The 25,137-nt window shown below is 37.6% G+C and overlaps 1 protein-coding gene across 13 annotated transcripts in view; it reads left to right on the top strand.

Annotated features, from left to right (window-relative positions):
- The window catches only part of FARP2 (FERM, ARH/RhoGEF and pleckstrin domain protein 2), an 84,516-nt gene that overhangs the window by 38,073 nt on the left and 21,306 nt on the right, over positions 1–25,137 (top strand). For 12 of the 13 annotated variants that reach the window (XR_006414968.1, XR_006414970.1, XR_006414969.1 and 9 more), the window contains exons 8-13: positions 2,190–2,337; positions 2,944–3,039; positions 4,612–4,775; positions 4,962–5,030; positions 10,223–10,280; positions 13,595–13,847. Coding sequence is in view for 9 of the 13 variants with exons in the window: in XM_044432665.1 (XP_044288600.1) it covers positions 2,190–2,337; positions 2,944–3,039; positions 4,612–4,775; positions 4,962–5,030; positions 10,223–10,280; positions 13,595–13,847 (788 nt within the window). In the remaining 4 variants the exon portion in view is untranslated. The remainder of the gene's footprint in view (positions 1–2,189; positions 2,338–2,943; positions 3,040–4,611; positions 4,776–4,961; positions 5,031–10,222; positions 10,281–13,594; positions 13,848–25,137) is intronic. The other variant, XM_044432662.1, reaches the window with a different exon arrangement.

The following is a 25,137-nucleotide window of genomic DNA, read 5'->3' as shown; positions in this document are numbered from 1 at the left end:
GGGGCCACCCTTCTGTCATTTTCTCTCCTCTCATCTGTTTCTTCCTCTTCTAGCCCAGAGAAGGCCAAATCATGCCAGAGTTTTGGACTGATAGTGGGCAGAGGGCTTCTGAAATTGCGGAAGCATTTGTGAAAAGTGGACTGGGTTTGAATGACACAATAACCTACAGTAGCTAGCCACCCACAGTGAATTATCATGTCATGATAATGAGGTCATTGCACCACTTTGACCCTAAGTATTGGCTTTATACTGCAATATATACTGCATATCCTTTAATGTCTGTACAGGAATAGAACTCATTAAAGAACATAGGATTGAAATCGATTGCAGGGATATTTTTCTCCTTCAGAAAATTCTGTAAATTGGCAGTCCATTGGATTGTAGCATGGCTAAGCAGATTTATCTGCTTAGCAGATAACAAAATTAGACCAGATTGTTTTCAAGCCAGTCTGTGAGGATTAGGCAACTGAAAACACCTGATGATAATTACTCCAAAACTGCCTTACACTTATAAACAGTTGTTTGCATACAGTAGGCCACTTGATGTAATTCCCGTTTTTCTCTGCTTCAGAAATTAAGCATCTTCTGAACATGCAAGAATTGTTAATTGAAAGCACTGCTTTGTTTTTGGGCAGTGATTCCTTCTTGTCATCAAAATAGAATAGAAAATTTGGCAATTTTTACCTGTAATAAGTATGCTACCTAGAAAACTGCTATTAATAGCCATATTGTTGCTGTATTCCAATATAATGGAGTAACCCCAGTGTTCTATGTGTGAGCTTCCAGATTGTGTTCTCTCTTCCCCTCTTTCCATGCTACAGGAAGAAATTTGAAAGTGTCTGATTCTAGTTTTAAATTAATCATGGAGCAAGATTGAAAATAAAGCAGGAGACCCTATTAGGAGCTTGGACTCATTGGGAAGGCAATAAGGATCTATAGTAGCTGTGGTTCAGACAGGCACAGTACCAAGAAGAACCACAGTTTGGAGGCACTGTGTGCAACCTCAGGACTTACTTGGTAATAACTTATCACTGAGGTGTTAGCTGATAGCTCTTGGAACTTGCAAAGGATTCTGATGCATGTGAACGATTAGAACTAAGGTGGGATGATTCTGTCAGCAAAGCACAACAGTGTTCAGCATGGCATCAGTTAACTGCAAATGATGGGTAGGTTAGACTATAAAAATATTTTTCTCAGTTGACAAGTAGACCTTGAGGCTGTAGAACGGCCAGACTGAGATTCATACAGTATAATAGGGTGCCCCTGGAGCTATCAAGTACTAGTTTGTCTCTGGGTGGTTAAAAGAAAATTGAATAAACCAGATTTTAGAATTTAAATCAGATTTTTAAAATACTGTTAGTTATTTCTGACAAAAAATCAGCAATGAAATGCATTTCTCTCTCATTTAAAAATAGCATTGTTGCAGTTAATCCATTGAATTTATGCCTTGGCTTTGTTCCTTTTTGCAAGGAACCCAAAGAAGCTCACATGGTAGTCCTCCTCTCCATTTTATAATTTATTCTTCAAAGACCGAAAAGCAGGGACAAAGTATATCCTGTCACCTGTCATTGGTGAGGGGAACAAGGGCTGCTGGAAGTTTTTCACCCTCTGCTTCCTGGAGGGGAATGTGACAATGATGGGGAGACCAGCCTGGTTCCATGCATCAGTTAGAGAAGGAGCAGCTGCTGCGAGTCCCCCCCCCCTCCCTCCCTCCCTCCCTCCCTCCCTCTCTCTCTCTCTCTCTCTCTCTCTCTCTCACACACACACACACACACACACACACACACTAACAACACTCAGTTTCCGTTACACTTGCCCTAGGACTGCAGATCTGAGGGGCAGCATGTTCTGGTCCAGTCCACCAACCAGATTAAGGGCTCTTTGATAGTATTTCTGTGTGAGTTGTGAGAGGGTTTTTTTAAGTTGCCTTGAGAATTATTTGATTGAAGGGCAGGCTATAGATCCTCAAAATAAATAGATTGCCTTGTGCTCAACTTTGAACAAGTTTTTCCTTTGCTCCAGCACAGTCAAGTGCTGTGTGACTACATGGTTCAGTGTCTATTTTCATGGATATATACTTACTGACCTTGTTAGACTGTAAGTTTTTAAACTTAAAAATCAGTTTTAAAAACATAGTTTTTTAATGTTGCTAATCCGTTAACAGCTTCAGTTTGTTCTGATTGCTCTAGGGGCCAAACTCCCGCCGAATCAGATTTTCAGGTGCTTGAAATAGCCCGGAAATTGGAGATGTATGGCATGAGATTTCATTTGGCATCTGACCGTGAAGGGACAAAAATTAACCTGGCTGTTTCACATATGGGTGTTCTGGTATTCCAGGTAGGAAAGAAATATTTAATACGAGAAACTGTATTTACACTGATAGAAGACCTTTTTAAAATCCCAAATACAAGTTTAGCCCTATGCCTGCCCTAGGGCACGTGCTAATTGCTCCTGAATGAAAGGCAACACCTATTCCTTGCTGCTGCAGTCTTTCCAACCCAGAGAAAGATATCAGTGTAACACTCAGTGGTGAAGGCCTAAGTGGAAACTCCAAACCCAGAGGAATATGGGGGAAGAGAAGAAACAGCAGCAGGGAAATGTACTTCTGAAAGCAAAGTTACTTAGTTGAAAGAGTAGCATAGAGCAATTTTACTATTGGTTCTGCTGCATTATAGAGGATATCCTGGCTACACATTGTCCATCTTTGATTTAGTTGTTCAGTATCTGTAGACTGAGTTTTCCTTTGGACTGTGCTGTTGCTGTGGCAGAAGTGGGCTGGGTGGGTTCCTGAGTGACTTAACCAAGACTTGTCTGCAACTTTGATCCAAAGAACAGGAATAGTTTTGATAGTATTATTATATTGATAGTATATTTATATGTTCTTTATTCAGATCACATATATTACGTACTTTTCCTCAACTTTTTGCTTTGTCTTCAATATAGGGTAATACAAAAATTAATACTTTCAACTGGTCCAAAATCCGAAAAATAAGTTTTAAGAGAAAAAGATTCCTTATCAAACTTCACCCAGAGGTTCATGTAAGTACTTCCATAACAGTTCTTCCATATTTTTACACTGAAATGTAGTTTTCTGCATGTGAACTAGTTATTCCCCAGACTCTACAGTTTTTCATGTTAATAAGAGATGTCTAGTTCAGATTGTATTGTATTGGTTATTAATTTTCTATTCCAGTTTCTTTTCCTTCCAAGGAACTCAGGGCAGCTTACATAATTCTCCTTCTGTGTGAGGTAGTTGGGCTGAGATACTGTGAGTGACTGAAAGTCATCCAGTGAGCTTGATGGCTGAGTGGGGACTAAAACCAGAAACTCCTGAATTCCAGTCCCACACTCTTAACCGCTACACCACACTGGCTTATGTTAGTTAAAGAACATGTCATTAAATACCATACTATTTAATCTATACAATATAAAATTATTGGACACAATCAACATGAGAAGGGAACATTTGGAATGAGAAAAAAATGCAGAATCAGATAAGCATAACAGTCAGCTTGATTATAGGGAAAAGTAAGTTAGATTTGTGTTTTAATATTTATTTTGTGCTGTTTTTAGGGTATTTGTATCTTCCCATTCTGATGGTAACTTACCATAAGAGGAAGATACAGGGAAATGTTATTTTCTTCTTCAGGCACAACTCTATCTTTATGTTAAATGTGTTACATAGTTTTGGTACTTAGCTTTTTAATAACTTCATCCTTTAGAACTTATATTAGATCTTTCTTCAAAAATTTGTTTCTTTCCTTGTTTGATTTCTGTAACATCTGTACCACCCAGCAGTCAAAGCTCTCTGGGCATTTTACAGGACCACAGTACAATAAAAAGTACAATAAATATAGAAAAAAATTTTCTATAATAAAAATAGAAATAGGTTGCCATAACCCTAACCCTATACCACTGAATAAGATGAAAGTTTATTTCAAAGGTTTTGTCATGTTCGTTGCAAGCCAAGCTTTGTAAATGGCCACCTAGTAAGAAGAACCTCTAGACAACCAAATGCAGAAATGTTTTATAAATTGGAAGAGTGTTTGTTCCCCCTCACGCACGTAACAGCTATAATTGTGCCACAAATGTCTAATATAATTATGTATGAGAAAGGGCTATAGCTAAATGACAGAGCACATGCTATATATGTAGAAACCCCAAGGTTCAGTCCCTGGCATTTTCAGGTAGGGCTTGGACAGCCATTCCCAGTCAATGTTGACAGTAAGAATGCTTCCTGGGACCCTATAGTAAAAATAATTGTGGCTTGTATGTAAGTGCTGCAAATGTACTTGAAAGATGGAGTCATACCATTTATTTCACAATCACCTGTGTTCAGTATATGTATTAATCATTCTCTGTGTAAATATTATGCTAACATTTTTGTTCAGCAATAATTCATACTGGTCCAAACAGGCTCTCATATTTTAAGGAAGAAATAGGAGTGGGGGATTAGTTGCCTTTCAGAAAACCTGTTTTAAAATGCTCAGTTCCCTCTAGCCAGTGAGTTAATGGGTGCTGTAGAACAAATTTTACAGACCTGCACTGAATATTGGGGTTATATATGCTACATGGAAGGTATGTTTGAACCCCATTCTGTTTCAATTCTAGGGTTCATACCAGGATACACTGGAGTTTCTTTTGGGAAGTAGAGATGAGTGCAAGAATTTCTGGAAAATATGTGTTGAGTATCATACTTTCTTCAGGCTGTTTGATCAGCCAAAACCAAAGTCAAAACCAGTCTTCTTCAGTAGAGGTTCATCTTTCAGATACAGGTATGATATGACCCAATTCATTTTGCATCAAGAAAATGAAATCAAGAAAAGCTTTTCAAGTAATTCCTTTAAAATTAAAGATTTAAGACGTTGTTCTTCAAAGTACAAACACTGTTTGCTCACAGCCCAGAACTGTGTGTACTTTTCATGAGATTTTTGGTAACATTGTTATTTCTTGCTTTGCAGTGGGCGTACACAAAAACAATTGGTGGATTATGTTAAAGAAAGTGGGTTGAAAAAAATTCCATATGAAAGGTAACAAGCTATACAATATTTTATTTTACTTCTATAGGCTATCTTGTGTCTTTCTTAGTATGTTCCACAATAATGAAATTTTGCTCACATTTTAGATGTCACTCCTATGCCAATCAAAGGTCTTGTTTTTTTCTAAAAGAACATAGAACTATTTTTTGTTTTTGTTGTTGCTGCTGCTCTGCTTCAAAGTTAGACTTCTTTATTTCCCAGATTTGCTTGTGTTGTGTTATCTAGAGGGGCTGGAGCTTCTCTGTGCTGCACATCATTATCAGTGTCGTATGGTAATAGAAATGTGTGTATGAGTGCAAATTGTGTGCATGCTAGTATGTGTTTCTCTGCATGTGCACATGTCTGGTCACTATAACCCCATCAGAATCTCCATGTAGCCCTCTGGTCTGACAAAGTTATACCCTTTAATGCCCAATACAGTTTTGGGACCAAAATAGCTGAAAGACAGCTTACTTACATGTGATTTCAGAGACCTTGGTTGGTTGGTTGGTTTATTTTTAGATGTCCTGATAAACAAGGCTCTCTGGATGGTTAACAATAGGTAATATTAGATGAACACTAAAAAGACATGCACAAACATTAAGTGAATGAAACCACAATAGCAATTGCAAGGATTTAGCATAGAAGCATAGAAGTATGGAATAAAATGGAGCACAGATAAAAACAAAGTTTAAAAGTTAAACTGTTAAAATACTGGAACAGTGAAAAAGTCTTCACCTGATGCTGAAAAGAATACAAAATAGGAGGCCGGCACACATCTTCAGGGAGTTCATTCCAAAACCAGTGTGTCTCAACCAGAAAGGCCCTCCTCCTGGCAGTCATGTGCTTCACTTCCTTTGGCAGGGGCTCTCAGAGAAGGACCCGCGAAGATGAATTCAGGGTCCAGATGGGGGAGGAGGCAGGTCTTCAGATAACCTGGCTGCAAGCTGTTTGGGGCTTTGAATGTTAGCACTAGCACTTTGAATTGGACCTGGACTTTAACCAGCAGCCAGTGCAGCTGGAAGAGGACTGGTGTAATGCATTCATTAATGTTTTTGCTGCCCTGTTTTTGGATCAGTTGAAGTTTCTGGATTATTTTCAAAGGCAGCCACATATGCAGCGCATTGTAGTAATTCAGACAAGAGGTTATCAGAGCATGCATAACTGTTGCTAGGCTCTCTGTAGTTGGTATATCAGCTTAAGCTGATAAGTGATGCTATGTGCACTTGTCCACTTGTGTTTCAAGCAACAACTCTGGGTCCAGGAGTACCCCCAAACTAGGAATTTTGTCCTTTGTGGGGGTGTGACCCCATCCAGAACAGGTTGAATATCACCCAACTGGACAGACTAACCACCAGCTAACAGCATCTCCATCTTGTCTGGACTGAGCCTCAGTTTGTTGGCCCTCATTCAGTCCATTACTATGCTCAGATACTAATTCAGAGAGGACACTGCCATATCTGGTTTTGATGAAAAAGAGTGAGTGTCATCTGCATATTGGTGGTAGCTCATCCTATATTTCTGGTATCCTCCCCCAGCAGTTTCATATAGATGTTAAATAGCATAGGGGATAAAAATAGAACTCTGTGCTACCCCATGCCATTACTGCCATGGCACAGAGCAATAATCCCTCAACACAACTTCTGGAATTGACTAGTCAAGTAGTAGCAGAACCACTGCAATATAGTGCCTCCTACTTCTAGTCCTGCTAGCCTAGGATACTTTGCTTGATGCCATCAAAAGCTGCTGAGAGGTCCAGGAGAATCAACAGGGTCACGCTCCCCTTGTCTTTATCCCAGCAGAGGTCATCCCACAGGCTGACCAAGGGATTTTTTTTTTTTTTTTGGTTTTTTGTAAGCCTTCCAGAGACTTTAGTATTGGTCGGCATATAAAAACTTTAAGTATTTTTTTCTGTTCCAAAACCATGCCTGGAGCCTGCCTGAAATGCATCTAGATAAGCTGTTTCATTCAAGGGTGCCTGGAGCTGTTCAGCCACCACCCATTCAAGCACCTTGCCCAGGAAGGGGATGTTGGCTACTGGCCTACAGTTATGAACATCCTCTGGGTGCAGGTTAGGCTTTTTCAGGAATGGCTTAATTAGAGCCTCTGTTAGAGACTGGCACCACTCCCTCTCTCAAGGAAGCATTCACATCCTTGTGGATTCACCTTGGAAAAGAGGTGTGTTATGGGGACATGGGACACAGCCTTTTCTGTGGCAGCATTCCAGTTGTTGAACTCCCTCCTTAAGACTGGGTTTGCACAACACACAACTCTCCATGGGCAGCAAGTCACAGTAAATTGTTGTGTTATCTGAACTCAGACTGTTTCTCACAGAGTGGCCTATTTTGGGGCAATAAGCCACCAAGCTTGTTCCAGAGTTGATTTGACTCATGATAGATTGTCATGTCATCCAAAGCTGGGAGACTGGTTGTGAGGGCTGATACAGGTTACAAGCTGCTCTTTACTATTTTGTCTGTCACTGCTAGTAACAGCCTCTGTACTGATGCCCAAGTGGCACTTTGAAGCAATGATCACTGTGAAAGGGAGCAAAGTATAGTTGGTAACAGAAATGGACACTGGCAAGCAAAAACTTGTATACAGTAATTTGTACACTGTTACAAGAACATCAACTAGGCAAAACTACATATATCAGAAAGCTGTAGGTGTGCACCCATATACCTCCTAGAGACTGATTTTTTTTTAAGAAAGTACACGTACACAATTATAAAAAATAAAAAGAACTGTGTGCTTTTGAGACTCTAAAATGAAACCAAATTTGGTAGTGGATAAAAAAGAGTAGCAATCAAAATGGGGAGGGGGAGACAAGATGGCTTCTGCCATGAAGGACACTGTGATACTGGCTGAAAGACAATTCAGTTCACCTCCCCATTACTCTATCAGATGCACCATGGGTTGTTCTGCAAACAGTGAACTCACCACAGCTTATTCACAGAGTGGCCTAGTGCATCATTTGAATGCAGCCTAAGGAGGACAGTGTCAGGATCTGGGCTGTGTTGATGGCCAGTACCAGAGCTGTCACCACCATTTGCAGGATCAATCCCAGGTCTTGCTGAAGCTCTCAGTCTACTGATGAGCACTAGTTGGGAGTCCTGGGGAAAGAACTATATAAAAGCAAACTCTTCCCTCCAGAACTGGCCTCAGTAATATAGGTCCTCCTGTTTGCTGTAGTACCTGCTTCTGGCTCTTGCTGTGTTCCCTGCTTTACCATGTTCCCTCACAACACAGGTTTACCTGTTTGTTGCTATGCCCGCCTCTTGCCTGACCTATTTCTTGTCTTGCCCGTGATCTTGCCTCACTGTGTTGCTTCGCTAACTCAGGGCTTACTGCAGTCTTTCCTGACCCTTGCTGCATCTGGTTCCGGTTATTTTGTGTACCTTGCTGTTGTGTATCATGCCATGTCTCCCACCCTGTTATCCTATTCAAGGTATCTGCACTTCTGTTTGTCCTCCTGGTTCTTGATCCTTGGCTTGTTCCTGACCATATCCTTGTTCTGCCTTCATGCGTTCTTCTGGTTGCTGACCTTGGCCTGTACCATGACTATGATTTGGACTTTCCATTAAGCCCTGCTTTTGGACTTTGTTTTTCTTGAAGTTCTGTTGCCCTTGTCCTGGTGCCTCTGATCCTCTGGTCTCATGTCATCTTGTCTCTGGCTGCCCACATCCTGGCCATGGACCCTGACTGTCAGAGTGGGCTAGTTATAGTAAATGTATCTGTAAATCATAGTATGTTAAATGTTAGTATGAAAATTTAGATGTGCATATTCTACACCTTGACCAGCTTACAATTCTTATTTTTAATAAAGGGTTGTTTCTCATGGTAAATCCACTGATACATGATAACAATGTTCTGAGGCTCATCTGCTTACTACTGTTAATCTTTATGGCACACATTCACTAATGGTTGCAACTACTTTGTGAAGTAATTTAGGCTAAGGAATAGCATATTGCCAAAGAATTGCTGCTTTTTAAACTTAATTTTATATGTTATAAGTTTATATAATTTTAAGTGTATATAGCTGGTGAAGAGTGTTAATTGATTTGTTCTTGTTAGACCTGTGAATGAACCCATACTTGTTCTGGTGAGACGTACACAACCATTGTAAGGAATTTTCAGACAAATGGTTCATCTATATCAAAGTAGATTACTTCCATTCATAGATATCCACACTTGACAATGTAGAAGAAGCTAAAACTGCAAGGACAAATTTATTAAAGGTTACAGAGATTCAAATGCACAAGTTGATTTTGGGGGAATCGGCTGAACATATAGATGTGTTAACAGATAAACAAAGTGGTAAACCAGTTGTCACCAAGTTATGCCTAGATGGGAACATTCTTGGCAAAGTTGGATTCCAGGCCTAAAAGTTGTTTTCAACACTATGGAAAGGATTCTTTCCAAGGCTTGAAGTGCATATACAAAAAGAAAAGGTGTGAGGAGAAGCAGTAGTGGTTAAGATTGTGTACTAAGACCTTCCAAGAACAATATACATTTTCCTGGGCTGAAATAGCAAGCATTGCAATTCCTAGTCTGAGATAAACAGGAAGGAAAACAGAAAGCCTTCAGTATGAGAGGCAAGCTGTGCAGTGGTGGCACCTTGCCTTGGCAAGAAAGGAGCCAATCTTAGTCATTTCAGTGTGCAACCTTTCCTAAACCAGACAACACTCACAAGCAATGGAAATGGTGATACTTGCTAAGGGATAGACTGAGCTGGACTTTTATCTGTATAAAAAAGTAAGTGCTTAGAGTTGATGGCTATACTTGCAGAAAACAAAAGTCTTACTGGGTCATTTCCCCATTCTGTTGAACCATGAATACACTGATCTTAAGTGCATATGTCAAGGCTGGAGCACGTTTTTATGTTGTTGACTGAGATGTCTCAGTACGTAGAACTCTTGCTCTCCGATACAGTCATGTTTGCTTGATGTTTAGCCTCACTTTTGCCTTTGGGAAATGCATTTGAGGAATTTCTTGCTGTAATCTTAGTTCATGGCTCTTATCCCTCTTCTGGTACTTTTCTCCTATCTTTGCTGAAGTTTGGTTGAAGACTTCTGGCTTACTTTACTGTCTTTGTTTCAAAATTGAGACAGTATTGTTATTAAGTTGCTCTTTTTCTGAGCCAGCAAGTGCTTGGATTATTTCTCAGGTAACTTCTCAGGTACTTATAGCATATTCTTTATTTATAGGAGGCATAGCAAAACTAGAATGTCTGCTCACACCTTGAATGCTGATCTACCCAAACAGGTTAGTCCTGAAATTAACCTTTTTAAAATAAAGATGACGAAACTCAACCTATAGTGACATTTTTTGCATTTTCAAAAAGATTTTTAAAACACTTCTCATTTTTCCCTATTTCTAATAGTGATGTTAAATAAGCATGTACTATTCACTTGAAGCACCTTATAATTTTTCAAGTTATACGTGAATGTAAAGCAAGCTTGCTTTGTGGATATATATAGTGAATTTTTCTGTTTTCTCTAAATGACAGATCCCTATGCCATGTCACAGGCTACTTATGAAATTCTCCTTTCTTGCCAAGGAGCTCTGCCAAGTGAAATTGAGGTGCTATTAGTACAGGCTGTGATTTCCTTGAGGCTCATGGAACAGAATAATTCTTTGGATCAAGACCAAGATCTGATCCTAAATCTTTCAAAGTATTATTAGTGAGCAGCTCTAAGTTATTATGGCTATTATGGCTAGGCTTATCTGTATATGTATCAAATAAAGCTCTTCTCTGCAGTGCTCATGGCTAGTTGCCTATTGTCATCCATTTAATAAATTTACTCTGGCATAAGCTATTGTGGATTAGCTTCATCAAATACATGAAATATTATGGAGAGTTTCAGGTTTATGATATACCTTCATGTGTGGGCAAGGTGAGTTGTAAACTGTGAAATGCCAGAAGGCTTGCTTTTGCTGCATTAGATTAACAGGGCTATCAGCTGGTGTTCATTAATGTTGCACACAACACTCTATGTGTAAACTGAGAAATAAGTAAAACTGTGTTCAATTTATTTTACGCCTAAGTACATGTATGAGTGTGCAGCATTATAGTACAATTATAAATTTGTCTAACTAGAAAGATGTTCAGTAAGACTTACTCTCAGGAATGTGTGCTTTGTTCTATATGTACATAGAATTGTGGTGTAAATTCTGCCCTGCCCTGTTCCTAGGTAAGGTATAGAAAGAACTTGAAGGAGAAAGAAATCTGGGAAAGCTAAACACACTAATTTTCTGCAAAGTTGATTGTTTTACTGCTGCAGAGCAGGGGTGGGGAATCAAGAGGGGGGTAATTGACTGTGTAGGAGTATACCTCTGCCATAACCAATCACTGAACCAGCAAAAAAAAATGCTGTTTCTCATTCCATGGACGCATACATGTAAAGTTTCTTGGGACGAAAAAGAAAAGAAAAAAAGAGGGTTCAGAATGAACCAAGAGGTTCTCTTCTGCAGATAAATAGTCACCTTATACTTCTGCCTATGGCCAGAATTTGATCAGGGTTATGACATTACCTTCCATTACCTCTTCTCTTTTATATTGATCAAAAAGTTTTGATTCTACATAAGTGAATGAATGAACAAAAACAAATCAGACATTAAAATATACAGAAACCAGTGGGTGATATTGCAATCTGCCTTGCTTTCACCAAGTATATTTCATAGTTTGAGTCAAGATTGTTGCTGCTTCTTAATGGAGCATTACTGCAGTTTGTATTTACATTTGCATCCTGGCCACCAGCTTCAGATGCACACATTCAAAACATTGCTAAAGCAGAGGAATAGAACCATGGTAAGGCCACCACAACTTAGTCTGTCCCTGCCCGACATTCCCCAAGTCTTGCCAGCTGCAGTGTAGATAATCCAGGTAGGCAAAGCTGGCAGATTTACTCCCACAGTCTTACTTAACCAGGTGTCAGTGAGATAGGCCAGACCAGCATTATTCATCCTATATGGCAGGTTTCATATCAGTCACCAATCTGGCATTCAGCAGAAGTACCTTTAACCCAAGGGACTGGTCACCAAGCCTACTGAGGACCTTGGAATTCTCAGTAACATTCAGAGTTTGTTCCATTGTATTATAAGCTGCCTGGGAAGGCCTTGGCAGTTATAGGCGGCCTATAAATAGGTGTTTAAATAAATTTGTTTAAGAGTTTTTGATAGAATCTTGCTTCCTAGTACTCATGGGGCCAATTCTACCTGGATGTAGAAATGACAATTCACACATAGGTTGCAGTTATGATGCACCAAAATTGTTGGATAGAGCTGGCAAGTTATACTGCATTTTATGTGGAACATGACCTTGGACTCAGTGAAATAGCTTGCAAAAGATTTCTGTTTGGGTACATGAGGGAAATGGTTTTCTCTGAGACAAATGTGACAGGAAAAGTGGGATCCTGTAATCTCCAGAATAAAATGGAATATTGTATTAGAAAAGAGTTACAAGAAATGACGCTAAGGCTGGTTGGACCCCAGGTTAGTCCTGGAGCCGAGATGCACACCACCATGAGGGATACCTAAGCAGAAAGGATGAACATTAAATGCCATAAACTGTTAGGCAATTAAAGAGATCAAAAAGGACAGTAGTTAAATGAAACCAAAGCTTAAGGAAGCTTTTCCCCTTTGACTGATCTACATCTCGTGGGTTATACAATGCTGCATTGAACACTATTAAAAACAAAAGGCGTCATTAATGGTATTCAGGTAGAGCTTGTTGACCTATGTGGGAGATGGTGCAGCCTCAGGCTTGGCCCATTTTTCTTGCCAGAACTTTGGATTGACCAATTCGAAGATCCTGTTATGGGTTAGTGAGTTGGGTGGCAGTTTGGCAGTTAAGCAGACATGGCTACAAGGAATAACCAAAGAAGAAGCATGTATGCTTCATGACTCCTGTGAGTTCAGAGTCTAAGCAACATTCCTGACAGCTTTTCTATGCATTCCAGAACCGAATGAAGTCTTGAGTCAAGGTGTCATGGTAATGCCAATCAAATACATAGCATACAAATCTGTGTCAAAGAGCCAGTTTATCTGAAACTTCTCTGTAACAGTATATTTCCTCCATTATCAGAGGCATCATGCCTCGATACAGTTAATGTGCAAAATGCGGGCTTTCCAGAGACATTGGTTGACCACTATGGATATAGAGTGTGGTTCCAGTTAAGCCCTTGGTCTAGTCCAAGATAGCTCATATGTTCTTACAATTGGTGTTAATGTTTGCCATCAGAATAGAGACATACAAGTAATCTGAATGTTCTAAATATAGTGAAAAGTACTTGCAATAAAAAGTAGTGTTTACATTCCCATAGAAATTAAAATAGAACAGAACCAGGGATGTTTATACTGCACCAAGTCTTCAAGACTTTCAAGTAGCAAACTATCCTTAAAAATCCTGGAAATATGGCAAGGAAGAGTACCCAAATTGTTTTGGTAAAATACTTTTCTCATGTTTGGTGTCCAAGTATGGACAAAATATCTGAACTCACTTGGATAGTACATATGTATCTGCTTAGATGTGTGCTCTAATATGTGGTCTAGTAACAAGCTCTCTCCTTTTCTTCCAGAGTGTCTCATATACAGAAGGGTTAAGAACTCCTGGGCCTAATGCATGTACATATGCCTCCTTTCATTCGGATAATGTGTTATCTACAAATCTTCCCAGCTTGCCCACTTTCCCAGAGAGCAGTCCATTGTTTTTGGAGTCCAGAATATCACATACAAGGAGCTTGTCAACAGAAGGAAGTAGTGGGATACCAGAAGAAACAGGCAAGAAAGTGGTACAACAGCCTGGATCACCAATGCTCCAGTCATTCCAAGGTGTTGGGTTTTGTAATGTTGCAGAAAACTGCAGCCCCATTTGTGCTGCTATTGAAAGTAGCTGTGGTTTAGATGTAGCAGTAGAAAAGTGTGGCAAAGAAGGTGAAGTTGTGTATAAAAATGACAATGATGTGGATGATTTTACCACAGGTAAGGCTGCTAAACTGCATCAGCCTCCCTGTAGGAGTACCCCTCTTGTTAAACTGGTTAATTCCGCACTTCACGTTTCAGAAGAGTTTATTGATGATGATCCAGCAGAAATCTCTTTTTTTGCTGGAGGATCTGAAGCATTTTCTTACTTGTATGGTAGTTTAGATTTACAGGAGTCAGAGCTATCTAAGTGCCTCTCAGAATCACCTGCTTTAACTAAAGAAATTCTGCAACAAAATATGGCATCTTCCCATTCAAGTCCTGATAGATATTCCATAGAAGCAGTAGATATGAACATAGATGATGAGTTTGAATTTGAAGGAGGGAGTGATTTTAATGGGAATGAGCAGCCATCAGATACCTCAGAATTATTTGAAGTTAAAGCTCAGGCAAGTAGAATGCAAAGTCTTTTGAGTCCGTCTGATACTAGCTCACTAATTAACAACCAGTCTGAAAGTAGTTCTCTCAACAATTTGACACTAAATGGTACGCCATTTTTGCACACTTACAGCTCTGCTAATCATTCTGAAGCTAGTTCTATGGTGAATTTTCCGGCATATTCAGTTCGCTCTGAGTCGAGCTCAGCTTTTCAGTTCACTGATATTATTGACCAGTTGGAACAGCTGAGCTATCCTCCTACCACCACAGAAGACTCCAGTAGTTCTGATGACTCATGGGATTCAGAAACTGCAGCCCCATTAGATATAAACCTTTTTTTTAGCAATCCCTTTGCTCAAGCAACTGGAGAGCATTTCAGTCTTGATTTTCAGAATAATCTGAAGAATTGTTCCCAAGAAGACAACACAGAAAACACAAGCACAAACACAAACCATTAATATTTGGTTTATAAGGCATATTAAATTAGGCTATCTAGAATCAGGTATTTTAAAGTGGAATGTAGACTATTTCTGACCTGATTCTTTTCATTAATTAACTTTTTAAAATGGCATTCTGTAGCTGACCCTTTTTGATCCTCGTACTTCTGATTTTTCTTCAGAGCATCATAAAAAAGTTGCTAAGTTGATATGTAGGCATCAATGATATAAAAAAGCCACTGTGCGTATCCTAAGGTAATATACTAATGCAGTAAATGTTTTTATTCTTAGATAATCTGTGGCAAGGGCTGTGCACCGCAGCTGACATGTTTTCATCTGGTTTTGTTGAACTAAAATCTAGTCAATACCATCTGACAGTGGCCTAAGGGTTGATACTTAGCTGGCAACAAATACAAGTAGTTTTTCTGCAGAGGTGCATTTTTGGAATCTAGATGGATATAAGCTGAGCAGACGAGACTTTGAAAAAGATCAAATTTAAGAAAAATCTTGCATAGTTCCAAAAATAAAAATTGAACTGATATTTTAGGGAGTATGCATACATGTGCCCATTGAATGTAGGGCATTACTCTGATTTCAGAATGTAGGCACATTTTACTAATAACAAACCTCTTACTGTTTTGCGGCAGTTGGGCAGTAAATATCTTGAAAGGGCACTTGGCTCTTTTTTATGCTTTCTCTTAGCTATTTTAGATAATTTAATCAGTTACACTGCAGAAAGAAGCCCGTTACTTAAACAAATCTACATAAAGGTTTGTTTGATAGAGAAAAATGCTTGTTGCAACTTTTATTATAAAGTTGCGCTGCTTCAAAGAAATGACCTTTATGAATGTTGGAACAATGTGAATGCATGCTCCAGTCTGAAGGCTGCATATAACATGATTAATATGCAAAGTGATACTGTATAATGGTAGTAGAGAGTTGGAAAACTTAGTTGTCCCAGTTCTCCTGATAAACATGTGAGAATGGGGTGCCAACCCTTGTACAAGATAAAAACTAAAATACTGTTTCAGCTTTGTCTGAAAGGATTATGTCTTGAAGTAATTAGTTAGGCTTGTGTTTCTTTGTGGTATAATTTTCTAACAATGTTTGTATAAAAGGAGAGTGCAATATATGAATGTATCACATTTCTTTTAAAATAAGCAGAGCGTTGCTAGTTTGTATACTCTGTAATAACTGTGTTTATAATAGCTCTGGATTCCTTATCATACTTAAAAAAAACCTGTTTAGGCTTCCTGACCAAATTTTAATTAGATTAGCCTTATCAATATGCAGCTCAGATTAATGGAGTGATTATCTTTTGCTGTCTGTTAGTTTGCTTTTAAAAAATACTTCATTTGTTCTCACTAATACTTGTAATAACTGCTAAGATATGCTTCTTATATTGTGTTTGAGATATTTTTATCAGCAAATCCTATATTAATTTGGGATGATGGCATCCTAATGACATACCATAAAGTGCAATTTTGGCTGTTTCATTTCTTTCACTATCGCATAGGAAAATAGACTTTGCACATGGCTTTCCGTAATTAATATGAATCTTAGATTTAATTGTTCAGTTGGTTCTTTTATAGCTGTGGTGGTAATGCCATCAAAGTGCCAAATGCTTTATTATAAGATGAACACTTTAAAAAAGATGCCATTAGACACTATTGCTAGTCATATAACTGCATGCCAAATGGAAATGCTTTGCTTGAATAAATGCATACATTTCTGGTGATGAAGGCTAGGAGTTGAATGTGAACTGTTGACTTTGATGGTACATTCTTAATTTCTAAAAATAGCTCCTGCTACTACATAGTTATATGAGAAAGCCACAGCTCTCAACCAATTCCTGCACTTGTATTTCTTTTTAAAGATAACAGATTTTAACACAAGCTGGGAGGAAAATTGGAAAAGGACAGTATTTTCAGCCCCTGCTAGGAAGTGTGCAAGTGACCTGCATTTGAGCAGTCTCATACTTAATAAGAGAAGTCTTGAAAAAATAGGGATGTCATGTACTGCCCCAAAATAAAATGGATATGGTTATTCAGTCTTACCAATTGAACCAAACAATTTTGCAAGCAATCTTCAAAAACAAAAACAAAAAACACAGAAAAGTAGCTCTTATTCTAAGTTCAAATGTGAATCTGCAAACACAAGCCTTCCCTGTGTGAAGAAATATATTATCTATTTCGCATAACCCCCTTGTTATGAGACATGAACTGCTTTCCCCTATGAACTTATTGCATTTAACACTTTGGAATAAAAATATTTTTTACTGTTAAGATACTGATTTTTTACATGCCCCGTATGAGCCAGAAACTAGTGTTTGAGCCTTTAAGTTTTACATGTCAAATTGTTAGTGAGATCTGATTCAAAAATAGAAGTTTCACACTTTGGTTATCATATATCTGATCTGGTAAGGTTATGTTGCTTAAAACCAATTCTGATATGCAGCTCTGGAAGGAAATATACTGGACAAATTTCTTTCCTCTCTAGCTTTATTAAATAATTTGCAATGTAGGTAGCTGAGTGAGCACTTAAATGCTGAACTGGGTATTGCAATGAGCTAGAGGCTCACACTAACCCTTTCATGGATTGCCTTAAACTTACACGGCAATATAAAAAGGTGTTCCTTTTATTATGTTTCAGAGAAGAAAAGGGAATCCCTTGTACGTTTTTAGTTCTCATAAAGTATTCTGCTTTTTTCTAAGGAAATTATCAGAGCTCAAGTGCTGTTTGTCCAGTCTTAAGCCAGCTATGTCACAGATGCATTTTTGTATCCTAGTAGCATCTTGCCACATTCTGGGTGCTTGATTATTGCGAAGTCATGCTTCAAGTGCACCTGTTGAAACCAATGGGGATCAAATGATTGAATGACATGTCCCACTGATTTCAGTGGTTGTACACAAAACATGTCAAAATCTGCACTCAACCTATAATGCTTTTTCTAAACTTAAATTTGAGAAATTTTGAAAGTGTTAAAAACTTATTTTTTGAGAAAAGTGTATCAAGAATTGTAGTTGTTTTTTAAAGTTGCATGTGAGTAGCTGTTTATGGTAAATGGCAGCTGATTGCTTCAAGAACACCAATCAGGCAACAGAAAAATCACAGTCTTTCTCTGATGTGAAGACACATGAGGTAGCCAGGAGACATGAAAGATTAGTACATAATATTAGTTTCCATAGTAACAGCCTTACATATGCATTTTACTCCATTATACACTGGTAAAGTATTTGACTGCACTTTGTGTTACAGGTAGTATCAAATACTTCAGAGTTTAAGCAGATATACTCAAAATATTTTCTAACTTCAGTCAATTCGTTTTCATTCAAACATAATTATTTTGACCCAGTTCAAAGTATATGAAGAGCTGATTTGTGGAATATGAGTGAGTGTTCTGCATTTTTACAGTTGCAGTTAAGCTTTGGCAGAGGTAACACCACTTCTGGTAATCTATCCTTTGAAAAATCAAATATAAAATTAATTATTAATCTCATTTTCTAGTAATCATTTATCACTTGAATTGAGTAGTGCGATACTTTGTATTCAGGTACTTAAACACTAATAACTTCCTATCAGATATAGTCGTATAGGAGAGGATATTATATGAAATCCTGTTGGTAATTCATTCTCATTATTGTCATTTTGTGAAATCTTAATATTTCAGGTATTGCATACTAGAGCTAAGCTTTCATAACAAAAGCCTTAATAGGGATTCCCATATTGATTACTTATTCTTTTATATTAAACCTGATTCCCAATGAATGCAGCATATATAATTGTGTGCACATGTGGAACTTTTTGTAGTTCTTTACCTATAACTGTAGCTAAATCACTCACACCTTATTTATGGGACATTAGAGGGTTCCTCCACTTAGTAATGAGGAATATTCCTGGTTGTTTTATCAGCAATGAAAATGAATATGGGTACAATCATAATAAACATTTTGCAAAACTTTCATATTAAGTGTCAGGTTATAATGTCAGCATGTGGGGCACATAAAATGCAGGCTCTTTATATAGGCAACAAAGGATGGATATCAGAATATATTGGAAGTATATATAAAAGTTTTATGTTCCAAATTATTTGTGTATAAGTATGGTTAATTAGTAAAATTGGTGCTTATATATTCAGGAAAAAATAACATTTCTTGGACTGGAATTCTTTATCACAATTATTTTCATACTACAAATGTTTGTTTTTATACATGTTTTGTTTTCTGTTGAAATTACTGATATATCTACAAATTTGTACGAATAGTTTTCAAATTGTTTATACAATAAAATAAGGAATTATTCAATATAAATGACAATATACTCTTTCAGCTTTTCCTTGTTTCACAGTTTGCTTCAAAGAACAATTGTTGTTGGTTCTATTAGGCTGCCTTTTCCTGTTTGCTCTGTGAGGTTTCAATGGAATACACGTGATATTTTTCTCTTGAGGTGTTTAATCTGTGATCATTCTCTTAGAATAAGCCAGTTATGACTATAATTCATTATTTTGGAATTAGATAGTCTATTAAAACTATTCACATATACAAATAAAATTCTCCTTGGCTTTATTAATGCAGAAAGGACTGTGAAAGGAACCTGCATTTAGTTTAACTGATAGGGACACCAAAAAACCTATACAGGCTCTGCATATAAAAAGTAAAAGGCTTTGCATGTCAAATCATTTCTGTACTCTTATGTTAAAGTTGGTCCTTCATTATATTTCAGTAGGATTTTTATTATTTTTCAAAGTTTGGTTTAATTTACACAGTGAACTGCATATAGGTGTCCCTCTTTCTTACTAGCAAATTTTTGGGATCAAAAGTGCTTAAAGCTTCTCATTTTAAAAAAATGTTGCGCTTCTTACATTTCTAACTATTTCAACTCTTTTCTTGATTTTTTTTTCTTTCCCTTGGCTTGACAGTGCAGGCTATAATACTAGAATACAGTGAACAGAAATAAAGTGCTTCCAACACCAATTAAATATATCTGATGGCCGTTTCCCCACTGACATTTAGTATTTGAGCAGTGACAGCATTCACATCCCCATTAGGCACCTTGTTTGTATGTTAAAATCAGATGCTTTTCTAGTAACATGATGTTATTACACAGTCATTCAGATTTAGTTATGTGATGTCACTGAAGGCCATTTCCATTGAGAAGCTTTGGCCCTCAGGATGAGCTCACTTCAATGACATCATCACCTACACAAAAATGGCAACTGTTTTTACATTTCAGGATAAACTGTCCTGTATCCTGATGTATATTGGCTCTGTAGCAGAACTACTGCAATTCCAATATGTTTATATTATCTGAAGATAGGTTTCCACAAGGTTAATCCTTAGGAATAACATTGATCTCAGTGTAGCACAGTTCTATCCAATGTCAGTAATATACTCACCTTTTATATTTTCATTGTCAATTATATATGTGTTATGTTTTCAGGCACCTTTATATAATTTTGCAAATAAAAATAGATGCACTATTGTTTGGGAATTAAAACATGCAGTATGTACTTTTTATAATACGAAATTGCTCTTTAAAAAGTTATTTCATGATTGTCCCTCTCTGCATGCTTTTATTATGATAATGATACCAAACTACAAAGCTGTGTACTGTGTACATGGATGCACAGAACCTATTCTTGAGAAATTTACCATGCAGGTAAGTAAAATATTGCCCTTAGCATTTGTACATGCAACATACATTCTGTTTGTCTACCAGTTTGTGAACATATATGATAGATAAAGTATGATTAGGTAAGAAAACCAGAGGATTAATGTCTAGTTTCCTCATTTTTGCTATAAATAGCAAGATCACAGCCTTTTCTTATTTAGCCTTAGTTTTATTATATATGTTGCTGCATGTATTCTATTTATGACTACTGTTAGTAGGTTCTAGATTTATTCTTTGCTATAGAGTTGTGGAAGCAGTGTGAATAATGGGGGTAAATACTTTTCAAGGAGATAAAATATATGTGTGAGCTTAAGTATACCATAATATTAGAGCAGGATAAACCTGTACTTTTAAAACTTGGATGCAGATTTTGTGCCCAAAGTGCGCAGACTAAAGAATTTGAAACTTTATATTTAGTTCAAATTGAATGCCACATCAGAATTTTGATTTAAAGGTTTTATAAACAAATAATAAATGCATATGCTTCAGTCAGGTTTTACTACTATTAGAATGATTTGTAAAAACAAAAAGCCACTTTTGTGAAATTTAAATTTAGTTCTTCTGTGTGGTTTCAATGCATGTAATATAATACCTTGCTTATTCTTTAGAATATTCTGTAAGTAGCCCAGTATTATTCCTGGCTTAGCGTTGAGGGCTGAGACTGAAAGAAAGTGCCTTCCATAGGGCTGTACAGTAGAGTTCATGACTGCGTTAAATAGCATCTGTAGGAGCGTAGCAAGCTCCTGAGTCAGACTATTGGTGTATTTAGCTTAGTATTGGGACACTGACTGGTTGCAGCTCTCCAGGGTTTCAGCATGACCTGGGGATTGAATGTAGGACCTTCTGCATGCGAAGCAGATGCTCTGCCGCTCAGCTGCAGCTCCTCTAGAGCCGGTCTGATTCATACATTAGACTGTTAATCACTACACTACCCCAGAATGTACGTTGATATAGACAAAATTACAGTTTGGACAAACGTTGGGCAACTATTACCAAACGCTAAAGATGTTCCAAATTGCAGATGTTTGAGTTCAATCTCATCTTTGTCTCAGTGCTCTTCCAGCAAATATATCTCCAGTAAAGTGCTGGAGGTCAGAGCTTGAACTTGGGTGTTTCAGGGAAAGGGTTTGTTTGTTTGTTTGTTACTTGTTATTTATACCACCCAATAGCCAAAGTTCATAATTCTCAAATTAGGAATTGTATTATCCATACTTCACTTAATTTTCATTATTGAAAGCACTATACAACACGAGAGGTGGGGGGAGAATTAGCTGCTTTTAGAAAATATTGAATCAGAATGATGTACAAAAAAAGTCCTACAAACCAGACACTTCAGCTTTTCTGCTGATATTCTGATATACGTATCTGCAACATTGGCTATACTTTGATTTTTTTGGTATTAAGCCATGTGTGGGCCTGGAATGTTAGCACTTTGTACTTTTTGAGAAGCTATCACATTTCATTTTGAAAGGAGAGATTGTGCGTATACAATGAACAATTTCCGAACCATCTCTATTCAGAGGCAACTAGGGATTGCGGGTGCATCATTTCTGGAACTGTATTGGAGGCACATTAAGAAGATTTAATCAGGTTTTAAGTAATTTTTAAAATGCTGGCTTTATCGAACATTTATGTCTTGATTCTAAAAGGTAGAATTTTCACAAATGCTCTGCTATAACCAAGGTCTGAACACTCTCAATTCCCTAGCCACCTCTTATCAACTTCCCTGGAAAAAGCTGGGCTAATGGGACAGTTTGCATAATTATTGTGCCTTAAACCTATGAATAGTTGTTGAGTTATTTGTGGGTTGTTTCCATCTTTTACAGGCCATGCCACCTGGTTTCAGATGACGGGGAAAGTTGCACTCCTGTGGGTGATTAGCCCTGGCATGCATCATGACCTGAATAAGCCATTGTAGCTTGTTTAATTCATGTTGATTGTGTGAACAAGGCCATTGTGAAATCTTGCCCAGAGGATTGTATCCAATGATGTCAATGCTCCAGCAAAACAGATAACTGCTAGTTTGAATAGATGCCCCTATCACATGCAGCCCTCCAAATGTGTTGCAGAAGAGTGATGACCCCTATGAGGCAATATTAAGAAGGGTGTATAGTTTAAGGAGGGGAGTATAAAAGAGAGTTCTGTTGCATGAGAATAAATCCACACAAGGTTGGCTGTAGCTATAATAGTGCACAGAAAGTGTCAGTTTTTGAGAGAGTAGTATCCATTTTGAAAGTAAAATCTTGTTTCACTGCCCTTTTAATGCATTTATACCACCAGCAAATGCATCTATTTATTTGTCAGATTGAAAAGCAAATGGCTTCAGAGCTTTTGGAGAATCCACACTTACACATAGAAAAGCAGAGTTAAGTACAATTTTTGTAGATTAAAGGTACAAAATGAATTTTTATTATTTATTATGACCTGATAATAGAAGAACACTGTTAGTACCAATTATAAGTAATTTCCTTATCAAAGTATTTTGGTAGGGAAAACACAGGAATATAGACGTTTCTGTCTTCCATTCTTTAACTGCTGACAGGTATATATTGGAGTTGTTCTACTTCCCATTAGTTTTTATACAGCTGTATTTCAACTTCTCTGATGGAGGTGTGTGTGTGTGTGTGTGTGTGTGTGTGTGTGTGTGTGAGAGAGAGAGAGAGAGAGAGAGAGAGAGAGAGAGAGAGAGAGAGAGAGAGAATGAATCTTCAGCTGAAAAACGAAAGTGTAGTCCTCTCTGGAAGCACAGAAGGGGCAAAGCTGGCAAATGAACTGCAGTTTTTCATATGTCCAGGGATATGTGTCTACAAAGACAAGAAAAGAATCTGTAAATTGTGGGATAGATTAAAACTTAAAGGCAAAATACTGGTTCCTACAAATTTGAACAGCTTTCTACAACTTAAGTAGCTTCTGCTCATATCCTGAACACACAGTTTTCCCCTCCTTTCACTGAAAAGAGACTTGTAAACTATCAAAGATGTAGAGATGCCATACAAATTCTCTTCTAAATTCTCACACATTCAATCTGTGATAAAGCAGTCTGCAAAAGAGTTCTACCAGTTATCCCTCCTGTATCAGGAAACATTTACTATTTATAGTAATCCATTTAGAGAAAAGTATTTTAGTTTGTTCACTCTTACATGCTGATTTGTATCAAATTTCAGAACCATCTTTGTTTTAAAGTTTAGCAGTATCCCATTGACACACATCTATTAACACTTCAATACTGTTGGTGATCAATGTGAGCCAGAGCTTTGAGTCAAAAAATGTTTTCTTCCTTCATATATGCAAAGAAAAGGAAACAAACTGCAAGACTTTAAACAACACCTTCAAATTTCATGTTTAAAAAATGATAGAGATGTTTCTATTGGCATTTAAAATACAGTTTTAACACCTTGGGACAGTTGCAAACTGTTTGGCATCAGTTGTAAGTTAAAGCAGATTTCCAATAAACTGCATTCCTGCAAGGAACAAATGCCAGCAAATTTTTAGTTTTAGCTCTTACAGTTGCTGAAAAGAAGGTGGGAGGGACTCTGTGATCTCATACAATATGCAGTGGTTTGGCTGAAGAATGTTAATAGTTAACTTTGTCCCTGATGCTCTGAATCTCTTCCAGGTGACTAAGTGTAACAGTGTTTAGCTTCCTGAGTTAGTTTGAACACATTCACTGAGAAACTTCCTTTCCTTTTCATACTGCCTTCCCTTTCTTGCTTCATTCATGACTTCTTAAACAGCTTTGCTTCCTGAATCAAAAGATCAGCAGTCAGTTCCTTCAGTTCCTTTTGATAGTGCAGCAGAAAGCATGGAACTGGCTCTTCTCCAACTTCTTAATCTCTGCCTTTAAAAAAAGCATTGAGAAGTATTGCGTGCCTGTTTATTGCTATGCCACAAGATCACTTCGGGTGGGCATTATTTGGCAATTTGGAGTGACTTTTTAAAATAATAAAATAGCAGAATAAAAAATAAATACTGACCAGAGGTCAAAGACTTGTGCTATTGTGCTGTGGTTGCACAGAATGGAATTTGGAGTGAGAGTTACAACATATCTAAAGTGTACTTTGGTGTCAGCATAGGTGCTGTCTGGTGTGGCCCTCTGCAAAACAAGTTTAGACCTCTTCATTATAACATTTAAAAAGTTACAAAATCCAATGAAGTCTGTTTTGAAAATGAGTGATAATGATATGGACAGCTTAATTTGGGATTTTGTGCTCTGAGAAGCAAATGGTGCTAAGATGCTATATTTGTGCCACTGTTTCCTTCAAGACATTATAGTATATGAAACAGCACAGTATTTGTTTGCAAAAGGGAGGGTCCTGGAACCTAGTTGTTCAGCATGTTAAGGTTGGGAAGCCTATGTAGAGAGCAACATTTGTTTAGTTGATCACTTGCTTGTTCCAGAGAAAGGCTGAAAGAAATGAAACACTTCTTCAGCTTGGAAACATGCTAAAATGTTATCTTGCCAATCTCCTTGCCTTCTCTAGTCTCCTCCAAGCCTTGCTACATGACAATTACCTTGATAGTGCGATTATCCACACCCTCAAAAAGTACTCAAAACATGAAAGTGCTATCTCCACCCAATTAATGATGCAATGTGGTGTTAAGTCAGTGGAGGAAATTGTATGTAGAAACTTGAGGAGCAGTGAGCTAAGCTATCC

This window comes from Varanus komodoensis, unplaced genomic scaffold, assembly GCF_004798865.1.
Source record: "Varanus komodoensis strain SLA01 unplaced genomic scaffold, ASM479886v1 scaffold25, whole genome shotgun sequence".
NCBI classification, from domain to species: domain Eukaryota; kingdom Metazoa; phylum Chordata; class Lepidosauria; order Squamata; family Varanidae; genus Varanus; species Varanus komodoensis.
This window is presented reverse-complemented; position numbering and strand designations above follow the sequence as displayed.